This window comes from Lagenorhynchus albirostris, chromosome 1 (assembly GCF_949774975.1).
Source record: "Lagenorhynchus albirostris chromosome 1, mLagAlb1.1, whole genome shotgun sequence".
In the NCBI taxonomy this organism is placed as follows: domain Eukaryota; kingdom Metazoa; phylum Chordata; class Mammalia; order Artiodactyla; family Delphinidae; genus Lagenorhynchus; species Lagenorhynchus albirostris.
This window is the reverse complement of record NC_083095.1, coordinates 188,915,041-188,928,185: the sequence shown is the minus strand read 5'-3', so window position 1 is coordinate 188,928,185 and position 13,145 is coordinate 188,915,041. Positions and strand designations below refer to the sequence as shown.

Below are 13,145 nucleotides of genomic sequence, written 5' to 3'. Positions count from 1 at the left end.
TCAAACGGCATCACCAAGAAAGATGACTTTCATTTCCAGTCACAGTTCACCATTCTGTGGGCAGTATCTTGCCACCCATTTTAATCTCCTTGAGCTGGGGATGTTATTTTCAGAGACCTTTCAATACCAGAGATCAGACCTCAAAAAAAAAACAAAAATGAAAAAAGACAGACACCAACCCCACCTTACTTTCTGGTTCTCAGAAGTTGACAATGATCCGCCAAGCCTAGTCATGTCATGGTTTATACTACGAAGGACAGTATCTCACCATCCTCGGCATATTATCAAGTTCTTCAAGGTAGCTCCTCACCGTAGACGTAGGAAGCTGACACTAACAAGAAACCTAGTTTACTGGTCCAATTTTACCTTTTTCTCCAATTTTACCTTTTTCTCAAAAAAACCTAGTTTACTGGCCCAATTTTACCTTTTTCTCAAAAAACTGGTCCAATTTTACCTTTTTCTCTTTTCCCTTTTTCTGTTATAATACTTTGATATACACACACAAGAGTTCACACTCTTTCCCATACCGTTACCCCGTAAAACCCAATGGGAGTGAGACTCATTTATAACCCAGAGCGAATCGGCCAGATCCGATGCAAGACAAAACGAAGTCGAGCGCTCCGAGTTCAAAAGACACCTACTTCTTTTCGCAGCCCTCCCCGTTCGCCGTGTGTAACTGTAAACCCGAAGGCGGGCTGGGCGACCACCGAGGGCACGGGTCCAACTGCGCTAGGTGCAGTTTCCCTTTCCCCGTAGGGGAGACAATGCAGCCTAACGCATACGGCTTTCCTGGAGACCACGCATCGTGACTATTTAAGGTACGGAGGGCAGGTCTCAGAGCTCAACGCGCCCGAATGGGAAGTCGTGGGGAGGCGGCGGCGCGACCCCCCGACAGCACCTGCACCAGGACCCGCAAGCGCACGCAAGCCGCGCCCGCCCCGCCCCGCCCCTCCCGCGCGCGCCCCAGGTGCGGGAGGGCCGCGGACCCAAGGCGGGTGCTTCCCGTCGCCGGCGCCGCAGACCAGGGCGGGGCGACCCAGGAGCACCCGAGGAGGCGCCGCGCCCCTCCCCGGGCCATCGGGGCCCCCAAAGCTCGCTCCCCGCTTCCCTGAACTCCAGGAGCGGCCGGGCCCGAAAGAGGGGGCTGGGGGCACTCACCGCGATCATGATCGTGTCTTCTCCCTGAAACTTGGCGATGTACTTATCGCCGCGGTTCACCTCGGACTCGTTCAGCGGTCTGAAGCGACACATCACTTTGATGTTGCACTCGGCCGGGTCCGCCATCTTCCTGGCTGCCGGGGCCGGAGGCCGGGAGCCACTCCCCACCGCTCAGTCTTGGAGGAAACGGGCCGAGCCGAGGGGCTGGAGTCGCGAAGGCCGAGGGCCCGCGGTCCGCGGCGTCGCGCTTCCCCGGCGGAGCGGCCGGGACCGGGGCTGCAGCGCCCGCGCCGGCACCGTCGCCCGCAGGCTCACTTCCGACCCATCATGGCAGCCATGGCGGCGGCGCCGGGCGGCGGCGGCTCCTCAGCTTCTCCTTCGCCGGCGGGGCAGGGTGCGGGGCTGGGGGATCCCGGAGACCGGGAACACGACCTCCTCTTTCTTCCTCGGAGAGAGCAGGCCGCGCTCAGCGTCGGCCCACCCTGCTCTCCGCTCGCCGGTTCGCCCGCTACCGCCTACTCATTCCAGACTCCGCGGACGGGCGACGGGCGGTGGGAGGGGCGGCGCGGGGCGGGAGGAGCATTGCGCACGCGCGGCGGGCCCGGCGCCCCGGCGACCAATCCGCGCCCGCGCCGCCGCTCCGCGCCGGGGTCGCAGGGCCAAGTTTCCCGACGAGCACGCGCAGAGGGACCTGTGGATCCCGCCGGAGGATTCGCCGGAGTTGGCTGAAGCGCTAGCTTTATTTCCTTTAGAGTACAAGGGACTCGTTAAGACTGCTTGATGTTGTGGTTTAAGTTAAACACTATATTCCTCTTGGGAAGTGTTCGCTTTCTATTTGGTCTGGAGATACATTGATTCCTAGCCCACCTTTTTAGAGCGCTTTGCCAGAAAAAGGAAAATTTGAATGAAGGGCGGTACCTGGCTTGATTCAAGCGGTCGCTCATTCCCGAGAAGTGGGTTGGGAAGACAGGACTTAGCAAGAAAAAGGAGATTTCGTCTGAGTAATACAAGGTGCTGAAGAAATGTGGAACAGAAGGCCCTCGGGGAACTGGGGGTCCCAGTGACCCCGTAATAATCGTTATGGAACTCGTCAGTCTCGGTACCTGGAGTGTAAAGACGGAAGAACTGCAAAGACAACTAGAAACCCTTCTCCTGGTCCCCAGGATTTGTCTGTGAAGTGGAGGAGTGTACTGTGAAAGCCTCCGATGCTCTCTGTCCTCGCCCGATCGTCCCAATACCCCCAGAAATGAATCTAGAGTCCACAGATGCAGGTTTATTGATCCACGGTAATGGGGGAGAGTTCGCATCTAAGGAGCCCTGGGGCATCTCACCAAACACAGAAAAAGATGGAGTTGTTACAGGATTTTCGGGGAAGTGTGGAGTTTAGGTAAAATTTAAATGAAGTTGTGTTTTGATCGGTCCCAACAACGCAGAGCTGTGAGTGGCATCATGTCTGGACTACAAGTGGACCCAAAGTCTCGTTTCCTTGGAACTACAAGGTTAAGATAGATGTGGAACGTTGTCTCCAGAAACCCCTTACCCACACCTCTGCACCTGGCTTAGAAATCATTCAGGGCTGCCTCTCTGTGCCTGAGACTCTGCGGCAAGAGTGGGATGTTTTCTTCTTACTGATGTACTTCCAAGGGGCAATTTCTGATCGTCTGTGATTTTAGAGAACAATGTTTTCAGTAAGAAAGCAACAGTCACTCAAGGAGCTTGACGTGGCAGGTGGGTCACCAGTTTTCATCCTTCGTAGCAGGGTCTCATAAAGCTTCTGTTCTCAGCCCTCTGCTCTGTTCTCTCCGAACTCCCTTCTTCAACAGTTGTTGGAATCTCTTATCTACAGCCCTGACCTTTTCACCTGTGTGACATTCCCATCTCGCCAGCTGCTTCTAGGCCACCTTTTTAGAATGCTGTACCTTAACCTCCAATTTAGCATTCCAGAGATGAAATTAATTATCCTCTGCTCCCTGGAAATACTGAGTGCAACTACTCAGCTCTCCATTTTTGATGACCAGCATCAGCGTTCTTCCATACTCCCAGGCTTAAAAAGTCCCAAGCACCTGTCATTCCAATGTTTCCCTCATCCCCTATACGTGCAGAAGAGAAACATGGGAATCTGTGTACCTGAAGTTCCTCAACTTCCATTCCACCAGTCCCCACTGTTCCCCAACTCAGAAGAGCTGAGGAATAATTGTTCTAGAGCAGTGATTTTCAGATTCTGCTCCATGGAGTAGAGGATCCAAAGAAGTGACTCAGGAGGTTTCACGGGTCTGGTGAGGGAATGGAGGTGGTTGGAAAGGCTAAGCCGTGAAGCTCTGGGAACCTCTGCTGTTCAAGGTCCTTTTGTTGCCTTTCGACTCTCACCTTTCCCCTCTTCCTGCACGACAGATTCTGGAAGCTCAGCCTTTATGAAAACAAAATCCAGAAAGGGAAGTGTCTGCAAGAGTCTTCTGCTTTCGTGCCTGACATACACACTTCTGTGCGAGGGAGCACAGAGTGCCTGACTGCAGAGAACCAGGAAGGAGAAGAAGGCTATGTGAGAAACAAAATCTTTCTTTTTCTTTTTTCTTTCTTTCTTTTTTTTTTTTTGGCTGCACCGTGTGGCTTGCGGGAACTTAGTTCCCTGACCAGGGATTGAACCCGGGCCCTGGCAGTGAAAGCGCCGAATCCTAATCACTGGACCACCAGGGAATTCCCAAAACCAAAGTATTTCTAAAAATTGCCCTATCACACGAGTGAGGACTATCAGGCAAAAGGGTTTAAGAAATATTTTCATAAGAAAATAAAAGAATGATTTTTTTAAAATGGTTCATCTCAGTTTTTCTTCCAAATATAGAAAAGACCACCATTATTCAACATTAGCAGTGAAACAGTAGGTTTCCTTGAGGGTATAGTTTGAGACTCACCAACGTAACTTTTTTCTTATGAAAATGTGAGTGGTACTTTCACCTATACAGATTTTTTTTAAATTAACTAATTAATTTTTATCTGCGTTGGGTCGTTGTTGCTGTGCATGGGCTTTCTCTAATTGCAGTGAGCGGGGCAAGCAGGGGCTACTCTTCGTTGCGGTGCACAGGCTCTAGGCCCGCAGGCTTCAGTAGTTGTGGTGCATGGGCTTCAGTAGTTGTGGCTCATGGGCTCAGTAGTTGTGGCTCACGGGCTCTAGAGTGCAGGCTCAGTAGTCGTGACCCACGGGCTTAGTTGCTCTGCGGCATGTGGGATCTTCCCGGACCAGGGCTCGAACCCGTGTTCCCTGCATTGGCAGTTGGATTCTTAACCACTCCGCCACCAGGGAAGCCCCACCTATACAGTTTTAGAACATTAAGTCTCCACTGTTCAAGTTAACCTCCAAAGCATGTCCTCCAGTAAACCATGCCTACTTGGATCACACTGTTGTGTAGCCTCTCTCCTTGACTCTTGGCTGGCCCTTTTATGCACTTGTAAGCAGTACAAGGTGGCAGAAGTGTGATCCTGTGGGCTATCTGAAACTGGGTGAGAAGAAGCCTGTAGCTTCCACTTAGTTCTCTTGGAACACTCCTTCAGGGGCATCTGAAATGCCACATGGGAAGACCAATTACCCTGAGAACACCATGCTGGAGTCAATAGAGCCCAGCTGATCCCAGCCTTCCAGCCATCCCCACCCAAGCACCAGACTTGTGAGGGAAACCACCTTGTACAGTCCAGACCAGCACACCCACTGCTTTAGTACCAGTGAGTAATCCCAGTTGGTACCCTTGGAGCAAAAGAATCACCCAGCTGAGGCCTGCCCAAATTCCTGACCCATGGAATCATGAGCTGTAATAAAATGGTTATTGTTTTAAGGCACTCAATTTTGAAAATTTGTTACATAGCAATAGATAACTGGAATAATCACCTACAACTTGGAACTTAAAATTTATCTCCTGGAAATAATCCTATAAAATGTTACTTATGTATAACAGGTGTATTTAGGTTGGACTGTATTTTAGAGTAATTATAAATAGTTGGAGGGGGTCTGAGAACATAACCACTGTTTGTAACATTACTATAAGAAAATTTGTTTCATATTTAATGTGAAGTGACTTTTTAAAAAATGGGCATTTTGAACAGGAAATTAGAGTATTTCTCTTTTTCAAATGTGTTCAGGAAATACCTGTTCCTTTCCATTGCCACTACTCATTCCTGGTCCATGGCCCTACTACTTCATGCTTATATTCCTCCAACACCTCCCAGCCTCTTTCACATTTGATCATTCAGGAAATACAGGTTGAGCTCCTATGAGCACCCAATAGGTGCTGGGGATGTAATGATGAAAAAGACTGAACAATTGCCTCCCATATCCACTAGTTGCATACAATTTTCAGATTAAATTTCCTAAAATACTGCTTTTATTACATAATTTCATTTCTCAAGAATCTACAAGTCCCTTTTTTCTCAAACAAGTTCAAGTTCCTCTACTTAAATCCCAAGTCCTTCTTCCATCTGACTTACCCTTATGTAAGCAGGATTTTCCCACTGTTCCACAACTTACTTTCTTGACTCCTGGCAACTGGCCATTTCACTGACCGCCCCCCCCTCCCTTATAATGTGCTAATTTCAAGGTCATGTTGATCCCACCCTGAATGTCTCTCCCTTGTGTCATCCAAATCCTACCCATCTTTGGTCAAGTCTCCCCATCTGCAAATGGTTTTTTAGCACAGAATTATTTTACAGATCAGACAGAAAACCCCTGTACTGTATTTACTATCATAGTTTAATTCTTTAGGACATTTAAAAATTTTTTAATTAATTAATTTATTTTTGGCTGCGTTGGGTCTTCGTTGCGGCACACGGGCTTCCTCTAGTTGCAGAGAGCGGGGGCTACTCTTTGTTGCGGTGCATGGGCTTCTCATTGAGGTGGCTTCTCTTGTTGCGGAGCACGGGCTCTAGGTGCACGGGCTTCAGTAGTTGTGGCATGTGGGCTTCAGTAGTTGTGGCTCGCGGGCTTAGTTACTCCACAGCAAGTGGGATCTTCCCAGACCAGTCCTCGAACCCGTGTCCCCTGCACTGGCAGGAGGATTCTTAACCACTGTGCTACCAGGGAAGTCCCTAAAATATTTTAATAAAAATAACACATGTGGGCTTCCCTGGTGGCACAGTGGTTGAGAGTCCGCCTGCTGATGCAGGGGACGCGGGTTCATGCCCCGGTCCGGGAAGATCCCACATGCCGCGGAGTGGCTAGGCCTGTGAGCCATGGCTGCTGGGCCTGCACGTCTGGAGCCTGTGCTCCGCAACGGGAGAGGCCACAACAGTGAGAGGCCCGTGTACCGCAAAACAAACAAACAAACAAACAAACAACATGTTCTAGTTTAAAAGTAAAATTACAACAATGAAAAACAGAAGTTCTTCCTCCACCCAGTCCAATCCCCATTTCTATTTTTTAAAGCAATCACTTTAACTCTGAGCAATCTCTTCTGGTATTTCCCTTCATATTTGTTTTCTTTTCTTTCTTTCTCTTTTTTTTTTGTTTTAGATTTTGCCAAATGCTTTCATTTATTTATTTTTCTTTATTGAAGTATAGTTGATTTACAATATCATGTTAGTTTTAGGTTACAGCACAGTGACTCGGCTATATATGTGTGTGTGTGTGTGTGTGTGTGTGTGTGTGTGTGTGTGTGTGTGTGTGTGTGTGTGTGTGTGTGTGTGTTTGTGTATACTTTTTCAGATTCTTTTCCCTTATAGGTTATTACTAAATATTGAGTATTTTTGTACTCAATAATACCTTGTGCTATACAGTAAATCCTTGTTGGTTATTGGTTATCTATTTTATTTATTTCTTTTTAAATTTTTTATTTATTTATTTTTGGCTGCGTTGGGCCTTCACTGCTGCATGCAGTCTTTCTCCAGTTGTGGTGAGCAGGGGCTACTCTTTGTTGCGGTGCACGGGCCCTAGGCACATGGGCTTCAGTAGTTGTGGCACGCAGGCTCAGTAGTTGTGGCTCACGGGCTCTATAGCGCAGGCTCAGCAGCTGTGGTGCACAGGATCAGCTGCTCTGCAGCACATGGGATCTTCCCAGACCAGGGATCGAACCCGTGTTCCCTGCATTGGCAGGCGGATTCTTAACCACTGCGCCATCAGAGCAGTCCCTTCCCAATGTATTTCTATCACCATTTTAAAATTAGTGTACAGTGTTTACATCCTAAATAATCGTTATTCACAGCTTAGCCATGTAATGTACTATGATTACATTTTCTATCTTATACAATTTTTTGTTTTTCCTGGAGTTAATAATTGCCTCACTTTCCCCCAGTTGTTTGCTGCTGACACATTCCAAATCTTCATTAGAAGAATAAAGCTACTCTTGACAGTCTGAAGGCATTTGTCCACTGTTTTCTAGCTCCTATTGCAGTGGTGGAGAAGTCTGATTTCCCCTGAGTCCTGATCATTTGTGCGCGATCTGCATTTTTCTTCCAGGCAGCTTTTAGTATCATTTTATCTATACTTCTCTTTTCTTTCCTATTTTCCATTTCCTTGGTTTTTGTTCTCCTTTTTGAGAGATTCTCTCAACTTTACTTTCAACTCTTCTGTTGTGTGTGTGTGTGTGTGTGTATATATATATATATTTATATAGATATAACTTTCTGAATTTTTATTCTCTAAATGGATGTTTTTAGTGAAATTGGTTCTTGCTTCATAGAACAATATCTTCTCTTATTCTGAGGCTCTATCTTGTTTTTTAACTTTCTGAATTTTTTCTGTGGTTTGTTTTGGTCTCTGTCACTCACGTTAGAGGATTTTCTCAAATGTGTGGTGGCCCTTGGTGTCCTAATACGCTGAGTGAGAAACTTAAACACTTAGAAGCTCTGTACATGTGAGTAGGGTTTGGAGAGTGATGGTTTTCACCGTTGTGTGGTTGGGCAGGACCTAGCAATTTCATCAGGGAAACTCTAAGCTGTCATTTTACGTAGACATTTCTTTTGGACTGGTTAGTTTCCTGAGAGAGGAATTCTCCAGTTTCTTGGGAGGTGAACATGAGTCTCGTGGCCAGTTTTCTCTGAGGTGAGTAGGTTTGGGTGATGTCAACATTCAATTTGTATACATTTATTGTGTCTCCCTATTTTCAGTCAGGCAACTCACCCCTCTCTTCAGCAGAGTCTGGTGTCCCAGACTCCACAGGTTTTCTGGTTCAACTTCTCCACAGTGAGCTTCCTTCCCCGTGTTGTGCTGGGGAAGCTGCAATCTTCTGGCGCTTTGGTTGGGGGAATTGCATTTTAACAGCTCCCTATATAAACTTCCAACTAACTCTTCCTATTCTCAGCTCTACCCTGCACGCCCGCCTCCTGATGTCTGCAAGCTTTCTGGGTTTCTGTGTGGAGAATTGACTGACTTCTGGCTTTCCGCCCTGCAAGCTTAGGTTTTAGCAACCTCGGGACTTTTTAGGCAGTTACACACTTCCAACGTTTTGCTGAAATCCTGTTTGCTGATGATCTTTTCTCAAGTTTTCTCTACATTTATGGCTTTAGGAGTTTTGTAATTCTGTACTGTTACTTTAGTGGAGCGTCAGGGGAAATCAAAGATAAATGTGAATATTTAGGTTATCATATTTAATTGGCCACCCTTAAATGGTCTCTAGCTGTTTAAGTGGGTTATAACCCCAGGAATATAACATGTTCCTGGAGGGTAGTAACTGTGACTCATTTTCTCAAACAATGTTTAGCTTGGTGCCCAAGATCTCATAAGTGCTAATAAATCCTCTACTGATTGAAACTGGAATTCAGTAAGGGCCTATTAATTACTATGCTCAAGAGGTAGAGGGATACAGATGTGCATAATTTCCACTGAGGAAGGCCTAGTCTAGTGGGGGAATTAGAATAAGTATACATCACAGGGATAGGTTCTGTAAAAGCAGTGCCACGACAGCACAAAGGATGGGTATTTGGGGTAAACTTCCTGGCATTTTTTTTTTTTGCGGTACGCGGGCCTCTCACTGTTGTGGCCTCTCCCATTGCGGAGCAACAGGCTCCGGATGCGGAGGCTCAGAGGCCATGGCTCACAGGCCCAGCCGCTCTGCGGCATGTGGGATCTTCCCGGACCGGGGCACAAACCCGTGTCCCCTGCATCGGCAGGCAGACTCTCAACCACTGCGCCACCAGGGAAGCCCCTTCCTGACATTTTGAAGTTGATATCAGGGATGACTGTCAAGATCTTTCAAAAATCTGCCAGAACATTGGACTGGATGTACCATGATTTGACCAGGTACATCTTGGTCATGTCTTCAATGCCCAAGATCTCATTCTTTTTCAGAGAGTCACTCCATATTAACAATTAATTGTATTATAAGGAAAATACACATAATTGAGAAAGTAGAAACTAAAGTGTCTCCTATTCATTCATATATTTACTGTGATTTGACAAGCTTGTTAATTCTATTTTCTAAAACCCAGACTTGTATATATTCTACAATTTTTTATTTTTGCAGACTCCTTTTCAAATGAACATATATACAACCAAGCCTGTACCCCTAGGATTAGGCAGAACAGGTCCACAAGAGAGCCATCAGGAATTTAATTGCAGCCAGTCCATTCAGCTTAATTGAGTAATAATCTGCAATGACATAAAAATGGTTATCTTTAATCCTACCAAAGAATTTTGCCTTATGTCTTAGCTGGGTTTGATGGGGGAAAGTCTCTGAGGCAGAAATTTATTCACAGGAGGTAAATTGGGCAGTGCTCTCGACAGCACTGCCCGCAAGGGAGTGGGGGAAGCAGGTTTAAAGGGGAGTTGACCTGGGGTGCTGTTGGCAGCAGAGGCCTCAGTTGATTTTATGGCAAAGTTTTGGAGCAGGGAGTTATTCTAATCGAGACAAAGGGCTGATCATTGGATGTTGGCTGCCCCTGGGGAGGGGGCCTAATCTTAGGTGAGGCAGCTGCCTCTGTGGAGGGCAGTTCCCACAGATGTGCTGAGCCACCATCACCCTCAGGCAAGAATGGGAAATTCGGGAGTTTGGATGGTACATCACAGCATCCACTACACCAATGTTTCGGGTCACTTAGGAAGTCTCTATATTGTCCGTTTCTGTTAAAGACTTGATTTTTAACATAGTAAGGACAGTCAGTCTGTGCCCTTCCATCAACTGCTCTTTTCTTTATCAAAAACACAACAAAAACAAATGTCTGAATAAGCTGAATTACAAGGCAGACAACTCGAAATCCATTCTCAGTGAATACCTTCGTGGAGTTCAGATACTTGCAGGTTTTCTAACTGGTCAGCAGAATCAACTCCTTCCAAGTATGTTTCTTAATGTTGAAGAACCTTTGGAACCTTGAACCTTGATGTGTCACCACTGCCCACCTGCCTTTCGATTCTGTTCATGACTGTCACTCCACAAGACTAGAAGTCAGGACAAAGCCTATTTGGACAGGTAATGAAAACTTCTCTCTAATTTTGGAGGCCCTGAAGTATGATAATGATCAAGAATAGAGTCTGATATTTTATCGTAGGCATCTTAGTTACAGACAGGACTAAACGAGGAGAATCTTTAAGTCAAGAAGATGACGTATCTCTTACCCTAATCCTGATCGTGCTGTAGCATGTCTATTCCGGTTAAACCTTTTGCAGGAGTGTCCTACCTTTGGGTTTCACCTGTACAAATATGCAAAGTAATCAAGCTAAAGTACAAAGCTGTATAAATACAATCTTTATAAGGGTTATGGTCTTTTTCAAGATCCGGGATGGTAAATATATCCTGTACGGGTGGTAATTAAATCAAGTCGCAGTAAAATAGTATTAGAATAGCTTGTTGGCTGGAGGAACCTATCAGGTTTCAAACCTTTTATTCAACAACATTTAAATGGATGTGATTGTTTGAAGTTTCTAAAGGTGATTTGTACTCAGCCCATTTGCAGTTGGTAGTTCTCATGCTCATGAGGATAAAGAGCTACTTTACTACAGATGAATGAGGAAACCACTAGAAGGAAAATGTGTCGTTTCATTCAAATCAACAGTAAAAACAAAGATTTTAGGTAGGAGGAATCTCTGGCATTAAGCTTTTTTTTTTTTCCTGGCAACTCTTCATCTTCTTTGATTTATTCTAAAGGTTATATAGATTTATGTATTAAAATAAAGGGAAGAGTTATTTTTTTAATAAATTTATTTATTTTTGGCTGCATTGGGTCTTCGTTGCTGCGCGCGGGCTTTCTCTATTACACACGTATCTGTGATGCACACTTTATGTGCATATAATCTGTAATTTGGGGTCCATCATTTATTTCTACATTATTATTTCCTCCTTGACCCCCTCAAATCCTACTTCCCTGTCCCACTTGTAATAACCTTAGGAAGAACAAACAGCCACAAATTCTGTTCCTGCAAATCTTCAAGGGAGCTCTGTCAGCCACTGAATGAAGTCAGGATAATCTCGCATCACTCATCACTCATCATTGAGTTTGTTTCTTTGCCGTCAGAAGTCAGTGTGACGGTTGCATTAGCTCAGCTGATGAGGAACAGAAAAGAGGGTGGACTCGGGACTCAGCTCCCTGGCTCCAAACCTCGGCAACAGCACGGATCACGGAAATCCTCCGATCCACAGCGTATCTCCCAGGACTGAGGTCTTCATTCAACAAATATTTACTTACCACCTAGTAGACACCAGGCCCTGGAGTTACCACAGAGAAAAAAAAATAGGCCTGGAGCAGTTCAGTGCAAAAGACTAGACCATGGGGATAATTGAGGTGGGGATCCATTTTTTTATGGACAACTGCTTTTCACAGCACCATTTATTAAATAGTTAATCATTCCCCACTACTTTATATTGCTAGTCATACGCTGAGTTCCCATATACTCCTGGGTACGTTTCTGGGCTCTCTATGATTAAGGATTCTATTGATCTATTTGTGTATTCCTTTGCCTTTAATTTTTAAATTTACAGCAAGTTTTTTTTATATAAATTTATTTATTTTATTTTATTATTTATTTTGGGCCGCATTGGGTATTCATTTCTGTGCGCAAGCTTTCTCTAGTTGCGGCGAGCGGGGGCTACTCTTCGTTGCGGTGCACAGGCTTCTCATTTTGGTGGCTTATCTTGTTGTGGATCCCAGGCTCTAGGTGCACAGGCTTCAGTAGTTGTGGCACATGGGCTCAGTAGTTGTGGCTTGCGGGCTCTAGAGCGCAGGCTCAGTAGTTGTGGCGCACGGGCTTAGTTGCTCCGTGGCATGTGGGATCTTCCTGGTCCAGGGCTCAACCCCATGTCCCCTGCATTGGCAGGCAGATTCTTAACCACTGCACCACCAGAGAAGCCCTACAGCAAGTTTTAAAATATAAAAATAAAAATTTAAACTTACAGCAAAGTCAACAGAATTGTATAGTGAACACCTGCATAGCTACGATCAAGATGCTACATTTACAAACACTTTGCTGTACTTTATTATGTACCCGTCCAGCTGTCCATTACTCCATCCATCCATCCATTGATCCTTCTTCTTGTTGGTGTACTTCCAAATAAATTGCAGATATCAGTACACTTTTCCCTAAATACAATACCACACTTTAAAAATTATAATTTTATAGTAAGGTTATAGTTTCACTGCTACCACAACTGAAATTTTCAATTACGTCTCAGAATTTTTGATATTTAAAGTAATTTCCTGTTAAGACTATGAAAAATGACATAGTTGGGACCTTGACGACTTGCTGCGTCAGGGTAAATGGAGCTTATGCTCTTCTCAAGCTCTCTTGATTCTAGACCAACTGGAAGGAGGTGAGCTCAGATAACTTTACCCTGATTATCTGGGTCCCTGGGATCTTTAAAACTGCGAGATACTTGTAATTTCAAAGATTCAGTTTCACATTGCCAGAGGAGGAGGCTTGAACTTAACTCTGAGGGCAGACTGTTCCCTTGTTCCCCTGTTCTTGGACAAACATGTTAATGGACTTTTTGGTAAAGAAAGATCCTATTTTGTAATAAAAAGATCCAAGAAAATGAGGAGCTGTACTGTTCTGAGTAATATTGATATTTCCAACATTTGTC

The 13,145-nt window shown here is 45.5% G+C and overlaps 1 protein-coding gene across 2 annotated transcripts in view; it reads right to left on the bottom strand.

Moving 5' to 3' along the window:
- KIF5B (kinesin family member 5B) overlaps window positions 1–1,699 on the bottom strand; it is a 44,280-nt gene extending 42,581 nt beyond the window's left edge. The window contains exon 1 of one of the 2 annotated variants that reach the window (XM_060162717.1): window positions 1,159–1,699. In XM_060162717.1, coding sequence (XP_060018700.1) covers window positions 1,159–1,284 — 126 coding nt within the window. In that variant the 5' untranslated portion in view covers window positions 1,285–1,699. The remainder of the gene's footprint in view (window positions 1–1,158) is intronic. The other variant, XM_060162726.1, reaches the window with a different exon arrangement.
- Between the last annotated feature and the right edge of the window lie 11,446 nt (window positions 1,700–13,145).